This window comes from Coffea eugenioides, chromosome 7, assembly GCF_003713205.1.
Source record: "Coffea eugenioides isolate CCC68of chromosome 7, Ceug_1.0, whole genome shotgun sequence".
Lineage (NCBI taxonomy): Eukaryota > Viridiplantae > Streptophyta > Magnoliopsida > Gentianales > Rubiaceae > Coffea > Coffea eugenioides.
This window is the reverse complement of record NC_040041.1, coordinates 15040928-15058391: the sequence shown is the minus strand read 5'-3', so window position 1 is coordinate 15058391 and position 17464 is coordinate 15040928. Positions and strand designations below refer to the sequence as shown.

Genomic DNA, 17464 nt, shown 5'->3' with positions numbered 1-17464 from the left:
AATACTACCAAATAGAACTAGTTTCCTAAATAGCAAAATAAACCACAAAAGAAAGTATTTCAAGTTTCCTAATTCAACAATAAGACTAGTAATTAGAATTCAAGTCTTCCAAATCTTCCTCTAAAGCTGCCCAGAGTTTGAATCGAACTTGGAAATCGATCCCGAACGTGCTACCATCAAATTAATTGGAAGATTGCCCCTTTTTGTCACGTTTTGCTCTTTTTCCTACAATTTAGCACCATTAACCAAATATAAGTAGAATCCATCAATTAACGCAATATTTGGCTGAAATCAAGGGAAGAATAATTATAGATTTAGCGACAAATAATGACCTATCACTGGGAAATATGTAAAACCCGGAGATCCTGATGAGACAAGTTTGCCACCAGAACAGTCCAACTTTACTCCATCAGTTTCCAAACTTCTTTCATTTACACAGGCAGATATTGTATTACCTTCCTCTTTGTTATCCACACACATATGGAATCAGTAGAAAATGCTAACACACAGCCTCCTGATAGTAACACAGCTAGAATTTCGCCCAGAAGATTCAAGTCATTTCGAAAAGTATGGAGTTTCAGCAGCATCTGTGGAAGCAGAACCTTGTGTCGTGGGTATTGAAAGTTCAAACAATGAAAGAGGGAGAGGCAACAACTTTCCATGGACAAAGGAGCTAGAGGTGGGCAAACCTATATATTCTTGCTTCTGAAATATGAGCCATGTACTTAATTGCATCCGATGTCAGGAACTGGGCAAAAAATTATATGTCAATTTTTCTTTGAAACCGGAGCAAAGAGAAGTGATCAATGCAACTATGAGTGGACACGATGTTTTTGCAGAAATGTCACCTATAGACGGAAGTCACGTGACATATCAGGTAAAAGAATTTATCCTGTTTTAACCCACTGATTTTTGTTACTAATATTATACTAGCATAAAACCAGGAGGTGGGATTGATAATATCCGGCTAAGCTGACTTAGTGCGTCAGAATAAGTTCACCAATCCAATTCTTCATTTCAGTTATATGGGCATATTTTCAAGTGTTTTCATTCCTGTGTTCAATAAATTTTTTGGACTGACCCTTATTGTACCTAATTTTGTATACTAAATTTTAGGGTTAAAAACAAAAAAGCCTCCTGTGCTAAACCTAATATACAAATAAGCCCCCTATGGTTTCAAAATATACAACGCGACACTTCGTGCTTTGAACTAAGTTGTAACCGTGACGAAAATCGGTAAAATTAACGAGACTGATGTACTGGAAGCTAAAAACAAATTCTTTATACTTAATTTTTAGCAAATATTCCTATTGTACCCCTTAGCCCCCAATAAAACTCCCTCCCAGCGATGCTTGTGTACAGAATTGATTTCTACTTGATTGAGAGAAATTGAACTAGCCTTTGGGAGAAATCAAATTACCACACAGGAGGTTTGAAAGGTAAAGCCATTCTCCAGATACGAAGTCAACCTGCGAGGAACTACTACACAATCTTGGCTAAGGTAAAAGGATTTGATTTTGGGTTTTGGCTAACAGATCCTACTCAACACCCCTAATCAGCAAAAATTTCCCATCACAAATGGAAATTTCAGAAATTATTTGCGTCACCTAGTCAACACCCAAATATCAACAAAAATCTCGGCTTTAAATTCAAACTTGCAGTCCCAAATCAGTAAAAATCTCCCATTAGAAATGGACATTTCAGAAATTATTTGCATGACTCCTAGTTCCAACACCCAAAATTTAAAAAAAAATCTCGGCTTCAAAACCAAAGTCGTAGTCCCAAAACAGCAAAAATCTTCATTTTAAATCCAAAGTACCAGTCTCAAAACTCACAAAATCAGGAATTTTCTAAGGTAAATTTGGGTGTAAATAACATCATCAGCCCTCAAAATCTGAGATGGGTAACCCTAAATTGTACTGAGCACGGAGCACGGAGAAGGTTCAAAAATTCCCGTGGCAGTACTGGTTGCAGATCAAACCAATGCCAATCATTACCATTCCAGTAGTCAATCACCTTAGGTGAAAGATGTTCTTTTGGGATTTCTGGTACGATACTAGCTAGAGGTGAATCCGTAAGCCAGGTATCTAACCAAAAGTGAATGGATTTCCCATTACCCACTCTCCAACAAACTCCCTCATCCAAAATAGCAGCCGTGCTCCATATACCTCTCCATAGATGGGAAGCATTTGATTTACACGAGAAAGCGTTGCTACCATATTTACTGTAAAGGATTTGCTGCCAAAGACCATCCTCATGTTTCAACAAATTCCACCCAAGTTTGCTGAGGGCTGCTTCATTGAGAAGTGAAAGATTTCTAATACCCAGGCCACCACACTCTTTTGGCAAGCAAACCTGATCCCAAGCTACATAATGAACTTTCCTTTCGCCATCTTTTTCCCCCCACAGAAAGCGTCTATTGCAGCAAAGAAGATGAGACTGTTTGGTTGGGCTTTACTCCCTCTCTCTCGCTCTCGCTTTCCCTCTCTCTCTCTTTGTAGGGTTTGAAGGGAAGAAATGAGTCCGTTCAATTGCCTTTTGGGTATTATACAAGGGCATTTTGGTCCTTTCATCAGTTCCCGTTAATTTTACCAATTTCCGTCAGTGTTACAACTTAGTTCAAAGCACGAGGTGTCGTGTTGTATATTTTGAAACCATAGGGGGCTTATTTGTATATTAGGTTTAGCACAGGGGATTTTTTTGTTTTTAACCCTAAATTTTATGTATTTAGATTTAACACTAACCTAAGATGTTTTCCTTTGAAAGACTAATATATTTCTTGACCACATAATTGGTTGTTGAAGTTGTACTACTGTTTATGGGATTGCTAAGAAACAACAAACATTCCTGGTCACCTTTGTGTCATTTGGAACTAGTGCTGTGTTCTTTAAACTCTGATTAGACATGTAATGCTGCTTTCTGTCAGCTCCCTGCTCTTTTACGTCCTGGGACGACTGTGGTTGTTGTCCCACTTCCTGAAATAGTCGACGTTCGAGTTAAAAATCCCTCACCGGTATGTCTGTCAAATATTAATCTTTCTGTCTTTACTCTATATTATGGCACTCTACCTAATATCTTCATTGAAAATTCTTATTACTCATAGGGAACAAAATCTATGGGTCTATCTGGCTCAATGGAGCTGACTGAACAACAGAGGATTCTGGGGGAGCTTCTGAAAGAAAGTTGTGAATGCAAGCTGCTATATGTCACCGCTGACACAATTACCGAGTGTGTAGTCATATTTCTTTTTGACCGTGTGCTTTACTAGATGCATTCACTCTGAAATTGGGAAAACAGATGGAAATTGGAAAGGAAATTATCCTACAGCCAGTTTGTTGTCTTGAGTTTGTATTTTAAGTTGGATAATTTTTTAGGAAGTACTACTATGAGCTGTTTGTCTTATTGACCTCAATGCTATTGGACAGACAACTTAATAGTTTGTGAACTGTGTACCCTTCACCTTTCTGCAAATAGATCTGTTCATTCTGGAGTTTGGGAAAAAGTCAGAAAGTTGGTTTGCCAACATTTTAAAATGCTGTATGCTGTATGCTTTATGGTTTTCCTTTTCTAAGCATATGTTTCTTTTCGAATGCAATTAACTTGCTACTAGACAAGTAATGTATTAATCTGAGGAATGAGTTCCCTCACAGGAGATGCTGCACTAATTTTCCACGAGGAAAGATCTAAAGCTCCATAAAGCAAATGTTGGAGACCTCTTATTATGTCTTGCAAAACCTATTTCTCTAACTCTCTGATAAAAAATCAATCCATGCACAAAAGATCAGTTCCCTCCTATTCTTCCCATTCCTTTCCCTCCCATATCAATATTTCATGTTTGAGGCTTTTAGAGTCTTTGATTACAAGAATTCTTATTGGCCGTACTTCCTTTTGTTCTTCAGGAATGATAATTTAACCTGCTAGACAAATTAATTATACTGTGAAGCCGGCATAATCAAAGTGACGGCCTTTCCTTTTTCTATTGATCCATTTGTATTATGATCAATAAAAGCTTTGCAAAAAATCTTTTTTCTGATAGCGATATTATTGCATATTGAGTGACCAATCTTAAGGTTTGCTTGTGAAGTAGGGTCTTATTATGTCGTGGAGTTGGAGATTTTTTTATACAAGTTTCTTTTACCTCCTGGAGCCCTTTGTTATGATTACGGTACTAGTATTGGACATTAAAGGAAGTTCCTATGTTGTTTACCATTGAGTTATCATATTGTATGAGTGGATATGATGCATTGGACAAAAATATTGAACTCTCACATTCATTTTTCAATTATTAATGTGACTGGTAAACCTTGCTTCCCACCAGTTATGGGATATCCATTGTTATCTGGTTTGAAAATTTGAGAGGTGCCACTTTCAAGAGGTTGCTAAATGTACTTATACAATTCGTGTATGATTGTAGAAGTGAGCTATTTCTGGAACACTTGAAAACTCTATATGATCGTGGATTGCTTGCTAGAATTGTCATTGATGAAGTTCAATCTGTATGCGAAGGATATAAGACACCAGAGTATCAGGTTGCCTTTCACAGTGTTTTCATTTCTGTTACATCAGTTAAAGTTCTTTTAGCGGACACTTCAACTTTTTAGAGTACCTATCCAGGGTCTTGGTATCTTTAAAAAGAAGTTTCCAAGGGTACCTCTTGTGGCCTTGGCTTCTATCGAGCCAGACGGTATCAGAGATGAGGCGGTCGACATTTTGGGTCTTGTGAACTGCATTCATTTTAAGCGGAGGTATCCCGTTGCTTTGCAATTTTTTTTTCAGATACTCTGTTAACAAAGAAGTGTGTGGATGAAATTGAGTCCTTCATAAAGGAGTTATTTACTGTCTTTTGAGAATGGATTGTGAAAGAATTTCTGAAAGTTTATCTATCTAATGTATATGTCTGAGTTCAGGATGGACTAAACTGAAGAGTTCTGTTAGTTTATCCAATGTACATGTCAAGCGCTTGAATTTTTTGGTTGACAAACCAGTATGGAATCACAAGCACTAAGTATCATTAGATCTTTGTTGTTTCAGCTGACTTACAAACTTAACACTATCTATCATGTTTTAATTCGACTAAAGATGGAACAATTTCCAAATGGGTGTTTGAATAAATTTTGTGGTAGAAGACACCAAGATGGATTTATAGTTTCCTATACATATCTAAATACAGAACGATTTATTGACTGATTAGGGTATACCAGTGTCAACAATGATGCAGCAATCTTTGCAAATGTTTGTAAACTCTGCTGACATCCTAATAATAGCCTCATATCCAGCCTTGAGATTATAATAACACTTGCTATCAATGTCCGTAAGCATCATTTCAGAGGTGTCCATCTGACTTTGAGGATCAATTTTTCAATTTTCTAACTACTAACATAGTTTTTGGCTAGATTTCTTTTTCTGAGAAGTTTCCAATGAATATAGATACTTTGTTTTCTCTCTAAACATAGAAATAGACTAAAAAACAACAGGCTCCCTAGTATATTTGTCGAGTTTGTTGCATGGTTTCTTTGCCTTGGTTGTTAAAACTAAAAGTTATGCGTGCTTATGTACATTGAAATCATGTACTTTACTTTTCTTTAGTTAGAAAATGTGTGCTGTGTTCTCTTGATATCCGTCTTCTTTTCAGTCTGATGGCGGGCCAAAAAATTGTAGTAACTCAAATTGATCATCACTTCTCATACCAGTAGTAGAAATAAATTGGTCCTAAAATTAATTTCTGAGGGGTGTAAGTGTGGAATTAAGTTCTTGGCAGAAACCTAATTTGGAAATTGAAGTGTGCATGGTTTTTTTTAGCTTCAATTGTTAGCTTTTCGAGCCGTGTCCATCTCATTTCTTGTCAAGATGATGATGATATCAGTTAATTTGTACCTAGTTTATATTTCTATGGACCAGAAGAATTGGTAGATTGCAGTGAGCATTTAGTTGACAACAAGGATACTAGTTTATTAGATAAATCAAGTATATTTTATTTGGCTGCTTGTTTGAACAGAGTGAATCTTGAATTGTGTTGCCATTGGAGATTTGGTATCCTGAGTTTCATAAATAGGTTATCCAGTTGGTCATTCTGCAAACTTTGCTATCTCTTCAGCCTCAATTTTTTATTTTCAATTTTCTAGGTCAATCGATTTTAAGCGTCAGAAAGCAGGGATGGACAGTCACAAGCTTGAAGATAAAGAGGTGAATTTCTCTCCTACATGCTTAATCAATACTAGTGACATGATAATGAGGTTCCTCAATTTCAGAGGAATCGCTTGCTATTGCACTCTGATAATCTATCTGTCAATTATTTTGCAAAAGTGCAAATTGGATTTTGCTATTACTTTTCTGCAACTGCCTTACAGTTCTCTATCATGAGGAAGATCTCAACTCTTCTTTTTTACTTCTTTTGCATTCTAATTTTATTTTACTTATGCGTCCATGCTTGGTTGTCATCTATCATGTTTCTAGTCATTTACATGGTCTAGGGCTAGTCAAAAAATTTGTCCACTCCTAGGGCTTTGTATTGAAGGCTTGTGACTTTATTTTTTAGCTATTTTTGTCATTTCCTACAGTCCTAGATTAGTTTTACTTCTAAAAATTTTCCATGTGTAAGTTTCCCTGGATATTAATGTTCTGGAAGGTTTGGGAAGCTCTTTCCAATCTTGAGCTCTTTCCTGGGAAATATGTAAAACCCGGAGATCCTGATGAGACAAGTTTGCCACCAGAACAGTCCAACTTTACTCCATCAGTTTCCAAACTTCTTTCATTTACACAGGCAGATATTGTATTACCTTCCTCTTTGTTATCCACACACATATGGAATCAGTAGAAAATGCTAACACACAGCCTCCTGATATTAACACAGCTAGAATTTCGTCCAGAAGATTCAAGTCACGTCGAAAAGCATGGAGTTTCAGCAGCATCTATGGAAGCAGAACATTGTGTCGTGGATATTGAAAGTTCAAACAATGAAAGATGGAGTAGCGACAACTTTCCATGGGCAAAGGAGCTAGAGGTGGGCAAACCTATATATTCTTGCTTCTGAAATATGAGCCATGTACTTAATTGCATCTGATGTCAGGAACTCGGCAAAAAATTATATGTCAATTTTTCTTTGGAACCGGAGCTAAGAGAAGTGATCAATGCAACTATGAGTGGACACGATGTTTTTGCAGAAATGCCAGACGTATTAGAAAGGGCAGTGACATATGAGGTAAAAGAATTTATTCTGTTTTAACGCACTCATTTTTGTTACTAATATTATGCTAGCATAAAACCAGGAGGTGGGATTGATAGTATCCGGCTAAGCTGACTTAGTGCGCCAGAATAAGTTCACCAATCCAATTCTTCATTTCAGTTATATGGGCATATTTTCAAGTGTTTTCATTCCTGTGTTCAATAAATTTTTTGGACTGACCCTTATTGTACCTAATTTTGTATACTAAATTTTATGTATTTAGATTTAACACTAACCTAAGATGTTTTCCTTTGAAAGACTAATATATTTCCTGACCACATAATTGGTTGTTGAAGTTGTACTACTGTTTATGGGATTGCTGAGAAACAATAAACATTCCTGGTCGTCTTTTGTGTCATTTGGAACTAGTGCTGTGTTCTTTAAACTCTGATTAGACATGTAATGCTGCTTTCTGTCAGCTCTCTTCTGTTTTACGTCCTGGGATGACTGTGGTTGTTGTCCCACTTCCTTTCATAGTCACCATTAAAGTTCAGAATCCACCACTGGTATGTCTGTCAAATATTAATCTTTCTGTCTTTACTCTATATTATGGCACTCTACCTAATATCTTCATTGAAAATTCTTATTACTCATAGGATAAAAAACCTATGGGTCTATCTGGCTCAATGGAGCTGACTGAACAACAGAGGATTCTGGGGGAGCTTGCGACAGACAGTTGTGAATGCAAGCTGCTATATGTCACCGCTGACACAATTACCGAGTGTGTAGTCATATTTCTTTTTGACTGTGTGCTTTACTAGATGCATTCACTCTGAAATTGGGAAAACAGATGGAAATTGGAAAGGAAATTATCCTACAACCAGTTTGTTGTCTTGAGTTTGTATTTTAAGTTGGATAATTTTTTAGGAAGTACTACTGTGAGCTGTTTGTCTTATTGACCTCAATGCTATTGGACAGACAACTTAATAGTTTGTGAACTGTGTACCTTCATCTTTCTGCAAATAGATCTGTTCATTCTGGAGTTTGGGAAAAAGTCAGAAAGTTGTTTTGCCAACATTTTAAAATGCTTATGCTGTATGGTTTTCCTTTTCTAAACATATGTTTCTTTTCGAATGCAATTAACTTGCTACTAGACAAGTAATGTATTAATCTAAGGAATGAGTTGCCTCACAGGAGATGCTGCACTAATTTTCCACAAGGAAAGATCTAAAGCACCATGAAGCAAATGTTGGAGACCTCTTATTATGTCTTGCAAAACCTATTTCTCTAACTCTCTGATAAAAAATCAATCCAAGCACAAAAGATCAGTTCCCTCCTATTCTTCCCATTCCTTTCCCTCCCATATCAATATTTCATGTTTGAGGCTTTTAGAGTCTTTGATTACAGGAATTCTTATTGGCCGTATTTCCTTTTGTTCTTCAGGAATGATAATTTAACCTGCTAGACAAATTAATTATACTGTGAGGCGGGCATAATCAAAGTGACGGCCTTTCCTTTTTCTATTGATCCATTTGTATTATGATCAATAAAAGCTTTGCAAAAAATCTTTTTTCTGATAGCGATATTATTGCATATTGAGTGACCAACCTTAAGGTTTGCTTGTGAAGTAGGGTCTTATTATGTCGTGGAGTTGGTGATTTTTTTATACAAGTTTCTTTTACCTCCTGGTGCCATGGAGCCCTTTGTTATGATTACGGTACTAGTATTGGACATTAAGGGAAGTTCCTATTTTGTTTACCATTGAGTTATCATGTTGTATGAGTGGATATGATGCATTGGACAGAAATATCGAACTCTCACATTCATTTTTCAATTATTAATGTGACTGGTAAACCTTGTAATGCTTGCTCCCTACCAGTTATGGGATATCCATTGTTATCTGGTTTGAAAATTTGTGAGGTGCCACTTTCAAGAGGTTGCTAAATGTACTAATACAATTCGTGTATGATTGTAGAAGTGAGCTACTTCTGAAACACTTGAAAACTCTATATCATGGTGGATTGCTTGCTAGAATTGTCATTGAAGAAGTTCAATCTGTAAGCGAAAGATATAAGATACCACATTATCAGGTTGTGAAACCTTTCACAGTGTTTTCATTTCTGTTACATCAGTTGAAGTTCTTTTAGCAGACACTTAACTTTTTAGAGTACCTATCCAGGGTCTTGGTATCTTTAAAAAGGAGTTTCCAGAGGTACCTCTTGTGGCCTTGGCTTCTATCGCGCCAGACAGTGTCAGAAATGAGGTAGTCAACATTTTGGGTCTTGTGAACTGCATTCATTTTAAGAAGAGGCGTATACACTCGAGGTATCCCGTTGCTTTGCAATTTTTTTTTCAGATACTCTGTTAACAAAGAAGTGTGTGGATGAAATTGAGTCCTTCATAAAGGAGTTATTTACTGTCTTTTGAGAATGGATTGTGAAAGAATTTCTGAAAGTTTATCTAATGTATCAGGATGGACTAAACTCAAGAGTTCTGTTAGTTTATCTAATGTATATATATGTCAAGCGCTTGAATTTTTTGGTTGACAAACCAGTATGGAATCACAAGCACTAAGTATCATTAGATCTTTGTTGTTTCAGCTGACTTACAAACTAAACAATATCTATCATGTTTTAATTCGACTAAAGATGGAACAATTTCCAAATGGGTGTTTGAATAAATTTTGTGGTAGAAGACACCAAGATGGATTTATAGTTTCCTGTACATATCTAAATACAGAACGATTTATTGACTGATCGTGGATTTGCATTGTATTTGATGATTTTTGTTGCTTGCAGAGTCTCCTCCTCTAAACAATCTGAACGGGGTGTTTCTCACGCTAACTGGATTGTAGCGTCTTCATGGATGGTAGAAAAATCCAAGGTTATGGTTCTTGTATCTTAATCAGTGACAGATCTGCTCATCCTTAATTTTTCACTGATGGGAGTAATAATTTTGTATGTGCCTTGAAAAATGAAGTTAACATCATGCACTAGAGTCCAGTCATCTCTTGAACCCCAATGCAATAAATTGTTCATCTGCTAATTTTACTTGGAAAATTATTTGTGCAGATTCGAAGGAGGCAGAGAAGGCAAACAACGTTATTGGAAGACCTTTGTTTTTTGTATGGCTAATAAATAACTAATGAACTCTATGTTGTTGTATCTTTGTGTGTATTTAATGAGAATATATGTCTTCATTTTTTTTTATATATATTTCTATATTTGTCAGGAATTCATTTTTTGGTGAGCACTTTGTTCTCGATTTTAATTCAGGAATTGATATTTCAATTCCACTCAGGTAATTAAATTACCACTCTTAAATTTTACTTTTTGGATCCGATGTTGCATATTTGCTCTTTCAATTCAGGTTTCCATTATGTAATACGTAGGGTTCTTCTGTCCAAAGACCTTTTAAAGGATGAAGGGACGAGTCTGAAGATCAATTGGACAGATACACAGGTTGTCACCCATATAGAACCCAGAGATGGAGTAAATGATCCATTGACCTTTCAGGGATTGCTTCGATCAGCGGTAATATCTCCAAAAGAAGCTGTGTATTTCCTTCTGAATTCCACTACTAATTAGTCTACTGTCCAAGACTTCCATGAAAAATATGTCATCTGAAATTTTGAATTCAATAGTTCCAAAAGATAATAAGATAGAATTTTGATTTATATATTGCTTTGAACCTTTATGCAATCTTTGTTTGCGCGAGCCTGCAAGTTTATTTGAAATACTTCTTCTACATTTGATTTGCATGGATCAATGGTGATATGTTTTAGGCTGAGCAAGAGCACATAGAAGGATCGATAAAAGCTCTACTGAACGCGGTGAGGAAGACATTCGGATTTGGTGTAAGTCTCGAATCATGAGCTGCAGTTTTGTTCTGAGCAAATTATTCGGATAGCCGCTGAACTTTTGGAATCGTCAAGTTTTGGTCACTAAAATCTTAAAAGTTTGGTGTTTTGGTACGGAACTATTTAAAATTTAGATTTCAAGTCATTCCGTCAGATTTAGTCGTTGACTATACCCCTTTCTTTTGTCTCGTGAATCATGCGAGCACTCAAATCTGTCATGTTTAATAATTGAATCGACGGAATGACCTGAAATCTAAACTTTAAATAGTTCATTAATCGAAACCAGACTTTTAATTATAAGTCAATGGTCAAAACTCAACCATTCCAAAAATTTAGTTACCATCCAGATAATTTGCTCATTTTTATTCTTGATTTTCATAGGTTTTAATAATATTCTCGTAATTTGTACACAGGAAATTCCTATAATGGTGGGGCACATGTTTTACCCAATATATGATCGGGACTATATTCAAATTAAGAAATTAGGTACTTCTACTTAAATCTTTTTGTAAGTTTTAAATGGACTTTTGTATTTTTTTTTAATTTTAGCAACAATTAAATGCAGGACAGGGTAGCTTTGGAAGCGTGTTTGAATGCAAGGTCAAACTTGATGACAGGCCTTGTGCTATTAAGAAGATACGTTCTGCCAAATCAGAAGAAGAAGATCAAAGTCTAATTAATGAAGTCAGAATGCTCAGTCTCGCACAACATCGAAATGTTGTGGCCTATCGTCAGGTTATTTAATTTTTGTCATACTTTCTAGTTTTCACGAAAAATACCAAATAATATCCAACCTTATGTAATTTTCTCTTGAAATGCATTTGTTTGTTGCTTTACTTTTTGTTGTCATTCTCATTGTAAATAAGCAGTTAAGAAAATTGTATATTTGTGATTTGCTGTGGTTTCAAAAAATGAGTTGGCCATTAAATATGCTATTTTACCCTTTCTGCTTTTTAAGTTTTATATTACAGTAGGGGCGCAAATGAGCCTAATCAAGATGAACACCTTAATGTTCAGGTTTGTTTGATTATTTTAACGAGCTGAGTTTAAAATTTTGTTTAAGTTTGACTTGTTTATTTGCCGCACCAAGGTTGAACGAGTTTTTTTATCGAATTCAAAAGTTATCGAACATAAAACGCTATTCAAGTTTGGTGTGGCTAGTTGGCGAACCAAGTTTGAACGAGTTCTTACTGAACCGAGCTCAATTCAAATATTAAGTAGCTTGGTTCTTTTTTTTTTTTTTTTCCTGTACTTGCTTTAAAAAATTGTTTGTGCTACATAGTTTTAGTTAAGTTCTTTTTACTTTTAAAAAAAATGGCAATCTAAACTAATAATTTGTTTTTGAAGGCATGGACTGAAGATTACGGAGAACCAAAAAATTTGCAGACTGACCAATCTGGTTCCTCTTCATATGGCCCGAGGGCGAAGATGATGTATATTCATATGGAACTTTGTAAGGAGTATGTTCTCATTCTTACTGATTCTCGGGTTTTATTTTATTTTTCACTATGAGTTGGATCTTGCATGACAAATACGCACAAAGTGGAAATTAAGCTTTAAATATTGTAGGTCATTGGAGTCTAAATTAGTGGAGGAGGAGGAGCTACCTAGGCATATGGCATGGAGTTACTTTCGGCAGATTTTGGAGGCTTTACAGTTCATACACGGCAAAGATATTATTCATCGGGACTTGAAGCCGAATAATATTTTCATAGACGACAGTGGAACAGTGAAAATTGGGGACTTTGGATTAGGTTCATTTAAGTAAAATTTGGTGCTTTACAAAATTGTATCTGGGTAATGAGTTGGTTGACTGATCAATTTTTCCTATTTACAGCTCTGCAAATGGATGTCAGTTCAACCACAAATTCGTCACCAGTTGGTGCGTATCTCTACCGTGCACCTGAAATGAAAAAGGGGGTGTGCATCACCAACAAGGTGGACATGTATGCCTTGGGGTTGATTCTATTCCAGCTGTTTGGTCCCCGGCGAGATACTGCGATCCAAAGGTTGAAAGATTCGGCATCGCCCAGGCAAGTTTGCGAAATTTGCGAAAAGTATAAGGTGGATGAAACTGCCAAGCCCCTGATCTTGAAGCTACTTCGGACAGATCCATTGAAACGGCCTTCTGCTGCTGATCTTTTACAGGATTTAGATACATTGGAGGTAGATATTCTTGATAGTTGTGTCTCAATATGAAGGATGTGGAACTCACAATTTTTATGTGTTCTACTTTGCTAGTATGCTAGTGCATCATAATCTATTGCCTTAATTCAGAAGTATTAGTATTTATAGAGAAACTATGTATGTTGATTTCATTTGTATCCTTTCCAGGGGAAAAAACAAGAAGCACAACTACAGAAACTTTCATAGCATTTGGAAACTGACATTTAGCAACTGCGATGGGCCATGCAGTTGGCTGTGCCTAAAGCCCTAGAACATGGATGCTGTTTATCACTGTTTGAGTAGATTGTGGAGTACTGTGTCTCGAACGAGCGTTTGACACTTGCAATGTTGTGCACATGGTGCTATGTCACCTAGACTCCTTTTTGATATTGTATAATGAATTTGTTTCTGCAACAATGCTATTTTGAAGTATGCCAAAGGCATTAGGACATTTCTGTTAACATTCTGGTGTTTGGGCAATTTCTGTTACTGAAAAGAGTTTCAGCAACTTCCTTCTAATCCTTGTCTGTGTGAAAAATACTGAGAAATTCTTTCCATGTCTTGTGTTATTAACTGGGCATTCAAGAAGTTAAAGTCTGCTTTCATTGGTCACTTACATCTCTGAGTGTTTGCCTCTTCATTGCTGTCGCTGGCATTGGTTTGTAGTTGTTTTTTCATTTGTTTCAACTATTAACTTGCAATTGTGGCTCTGATGACACAAGAGAAAAGGAGCCTTACACTTTGATAAAATTGGTCAGGCTGCAGACACGAAGGTCCAAAATATTCCCATGGAGAATACGTCGTCGTCGGATCACAGGCATGGTTCGAAGTTTCGGCCGAGTCGTCACCGTCTCGGCCCCTACCGATACGATACCGTAACAAAACGATACCAAGATACTTGACTCGCCGAGAAATCGGCCGAGACGTCACCGCGACGGATTGACTCGGCCGAGTCACACCGAGTCAAGACGAGAAATCGGCCGAGTTACACCGTGACGGATTGACTTGGCCATTTCTTTTGCTATTTTTTATTATTTTTGTTTAGCATACTTTTTTTATATTATTAATAATTTTAAGAATATTAAATACTTTAAAATTTGCGTCTCACCGAGACCGCGATCGATATGTCGAAACCGATGTGGAACGTTCCGGGCCGCGACCGTGACCGTGACCGTGACCGTGACCACGACTTTGAACCATAATCACAGGCCTCACAAGTTGGAAAGTTATCCGATTCAAACCGGTTCGTATATAATTTTTAATACGTTTAGTTATTGTGTAATCTTGAATTTCATGTAAATTTAATTATATGAGTTGACAAATTCAAGATTACGTCCGATTTATATGATTTTACACCATTTGAATGTGTCATCCTAAAGAGACTGTTTTGTATGTGCTCTTTTGGTTTGGAAAGAGAGGAAAATATGTTAAACAGTAGACTACTGAGTGCAGATGCTTTAAGCATAATTGTGGATGAGGAAAGAAATTTCCTCAGTGTTCGCTGAACACTTTTTGTGCAGTTACTTCGAGCCGTTGCTCGTACTTGTATTATAGTCTTTTGATAATGAAATTTCCTATCGTTTCGACCAAAAAAAAAAAAAGAATGTGTCATCCTACAGAGTGAAGCACCTTAATACGTTTACATACTGTATTAGGAAAAAGCAAATGCCCTGAAAATGATTTTTCATGGAATTATTGAAATTTTTAATAGGTTTTAAAAATTGAGACCACGTTTCATCCATTGTTAAGTCTAACCATTAGCAATCTTGTGTAGAACTTTACACTTGGATTGCCCTTCAAAATTGTCATTAACTTTTATTTTTGTCTCTTTAAAATTTTATTTTTTTGTATTATAATCTGTATTCAGATTCCAACTCATGTGCTATGTTGTGTATCTATATATGAAATACCTAAAACCATTCTAACTAGGCCAAGGATGTCAATGAGAAAATGCAATTAATTTCTCTAGTTCCTTTTTAGGACAATTGCTGCAACTCTTTCAAAATAAAGCTGAATTCTTTTCCATTGATAAGAAATAATCTAGCAACGATTGCATGAGTTCAATTTGAGCCTTTTTGATCTCCTTGTAATAACAACAAAGAATTTGAAGGTTTGAATTGTTAATAGGAAAGTTTATTTCTTTCTGTCCTTGTACTTTATACTAAAGGTGGCAATTGAGCTCAAACCCCAATGAACTACCCATGCTCAAAGGAATTTTGGGCAAGACGGGATCCACTAAATTTGATATTGGGTCTTAAATGGCATTAATCCCATAAATACCTAACAAATAATGATAATACTTGGGTATTACTTAGAAACCATTAGGACGCAATACATACTACAACTACCTTAGATAAAAATTTAGTCCAAAATTTACAAAAAAAACTAAAATTAGGGGATTTTAGCAACATATAATATAAATTGAGAATGCATTATAAAATAGCATTGAAATAGTAAACTGAGCACTTTTTTTTTTGTTTGAAGACTCATTAGCAGATATATTGGTTTTTCTTCATACCTACAACTAAAATGAATAACAATTACACATACCAACTAATAAAGTTGAGTGTGCTAAAAAACCTTGCTTGTCCCTTTTTACGTCAATGTTTGCAGTTGCTAAAGTTGAATGTTCCAAACAACCTTGCTTTAGAGCTTAAAAACCTTACATTATGTCCCTTTTTATGACAATGTTTGCAGTTGCTAATTTGTCCCATTCTATTTATTTTCTTCATGGTCTTTTTCTTTGCTTGTTGAACCTTATACAATAGTGGGAATGGAACTTTACTTACAATACTAGGAACCCATTCAAGTTCTCCATTCAAAAGACATATTATTCCTTCATAACACTTCAAATAGGTTTTCACTATATACTAGTTTGAAACATATTTCACTGGATTCTTTTTTGCAAGTCAAAGTATAGTATTGGTATAGGGGCAAAGAATACCTATTAGATCCCCTTTTCTGCAAATACAATTTTGCTTCTTGATGTTCATTGCGTATTAGTCAGCATAAGCGTAGTCAACCTCATACAAGTCATCATTTGAACTGAATGGAAAACAATCAGGTGCTCTCTCCATATTCCTTTGTATTCTCTCAAGAATTTTCAAGACAATAAAAATAATGTTTCCAATTCTCTTTCACTTGATTCCTGTTCCTTTCTATTATTTGTATTATGTATAGTCTCAATAATTCTATCATCTCAATTATTGGCTTTTCGTTGGTATCCAATGTATTTCTATTGAAACACTGACAGATGTTGTTCAATAACATGGCGCTGTTGAAATAAGTGTTAAAGGGAGTCCTACTCTACTAGTTTGGTGGTTTATCAAAAAACTATTTGGTTGCATCCATATCAATTCAACCATTTCTTTTGTTTTGGTGATGAACTGTGCTAGTGTTGTTTTTTTTTTTTTTTTTTTTGCCAATAGTCCATAATGTGCACCTTAAAACTTACTCTTTGGAACCAACAATTGAAAAATTACTATTCAAATGTTCAACATAGAATCCATAGGTTGCATTTGAAAAAAACATTCTCATATATTTGGATTAATCCTTTTTGTTTGTCACTTATTTTATCCCACTTATAATTTTTTTCAATTTTCAAATCTTCTTTTACTAGTCTGAAGAACCAAGCCCGTGATTCCTTATTTTTACTCTTCGCTGCAGCATAGGCAATTGGATGAAAATTATTGTCTGTACCAACCCTAACAACTATCAACGACACCTACTCCTTTAAAAAAAAAGTGCCATCTATTCTAGAGAAAAGTCTACATCTAGCCAAGAACCCATATTTGACTCCAGTAAAACCTAGTAAAACTTTTCAGATCTTTGCCTTTCTATTTACGTTTCTTTATAACCATCAATAGTCTTTATTAAGAAAGTGCTACCAATGTTGAATCTTGGAATTTCATGTATATAAGCCCCCATTTTGTTATATTGGTCGGTTTTACTACTATGAATGACATTCAAAACTTTTCTTTTTGACCTATGTATTTGATCTCTAGTGAAAGAACAACTATTGTCTTTCACCACTATCTTGTCAAAATTCTTTAAATCTAACTTAGGATTAGACCTGAACTTTTTGCAGTACCTCTTAGTCATCCATCCAGAATTTATAAGATCATTATCACAATTAAAAACCATACATGATTTGTCTTTAAATGATCTCATTTGTATACTCTTTTCTCCACTCATATTTCTAGCATGTATAACCCAACTATTTTAACCCTAACCCTTGTCTTGTCTTGTTTCACAAGCATACTAGGCCTATCTTGTTT

At 35.6% G+C, this 17464-nt stretch overlaps 3 protein-coding genes across 3 annotated transcripts in view; all 3 read left to right on the top strand.

The window, feature by feature from the left end:
• The first annotated feature begins 470 nt into the window (after positions 1 to 470).
• LOC113777406 (ATP-dependent DNA helicase Q-like 4A) lies at positions 471 to 3376 on the top strand. The gene is made up of 4 exons (XM_027322455.1): positions 471 to 679; positions 746 to 877; positions 2927 to 3013; positions 3104 to 3376. Exons 1-4 carry the CDS (start codon positions 497 to 499, stop codon positions 3266 to 3268), a joined length of 567 nt encoding a protein of 188 aa, XP_027178256.1. The 5' UTR covers positions 471 to 496; the 3' UTR covers positions 3269 to 3376.
• A 1117-nt stretch (positions 3377 to 4493) lies between these two features.
• Positions 4494 to 17464, top strand: part of LOC113777017 — a 109746-nt gene continuing 96775 nt past the window's right edge. The window contains exons 1-2 of the mRNA XM_027322066.1: positions 4494 to 4529; positions 4615 to 4745. The gene's annotated coding sequence lies outside the window, so the exon portion shown is untranslated. The remainder of the gene's footprint in view (positions 4530 to 4614; positions 4746 to 17464) is intronic.
• Positions 12427 to 13686, top strand: LOC113777547 (eukaryotic translation initiation factor 2-alpha kinase 3-like). Its single transcript, XM_027322664.1, has 4 exons — positions 12427 to 12481; positions 12591 to 12775; positions 12859 to 13187; positions 13356 to 13686. Exons 1-4 carry the CDS (start codon positions 12450 to 12452, stop codon positions 13392 to 13394), a joined length of 585 nt encoding a protein of 194 aa, XP_027178465.1. The 5' UTR covers positions 12427 to 12449; the 3' UTR covers positions 13395 to 13686.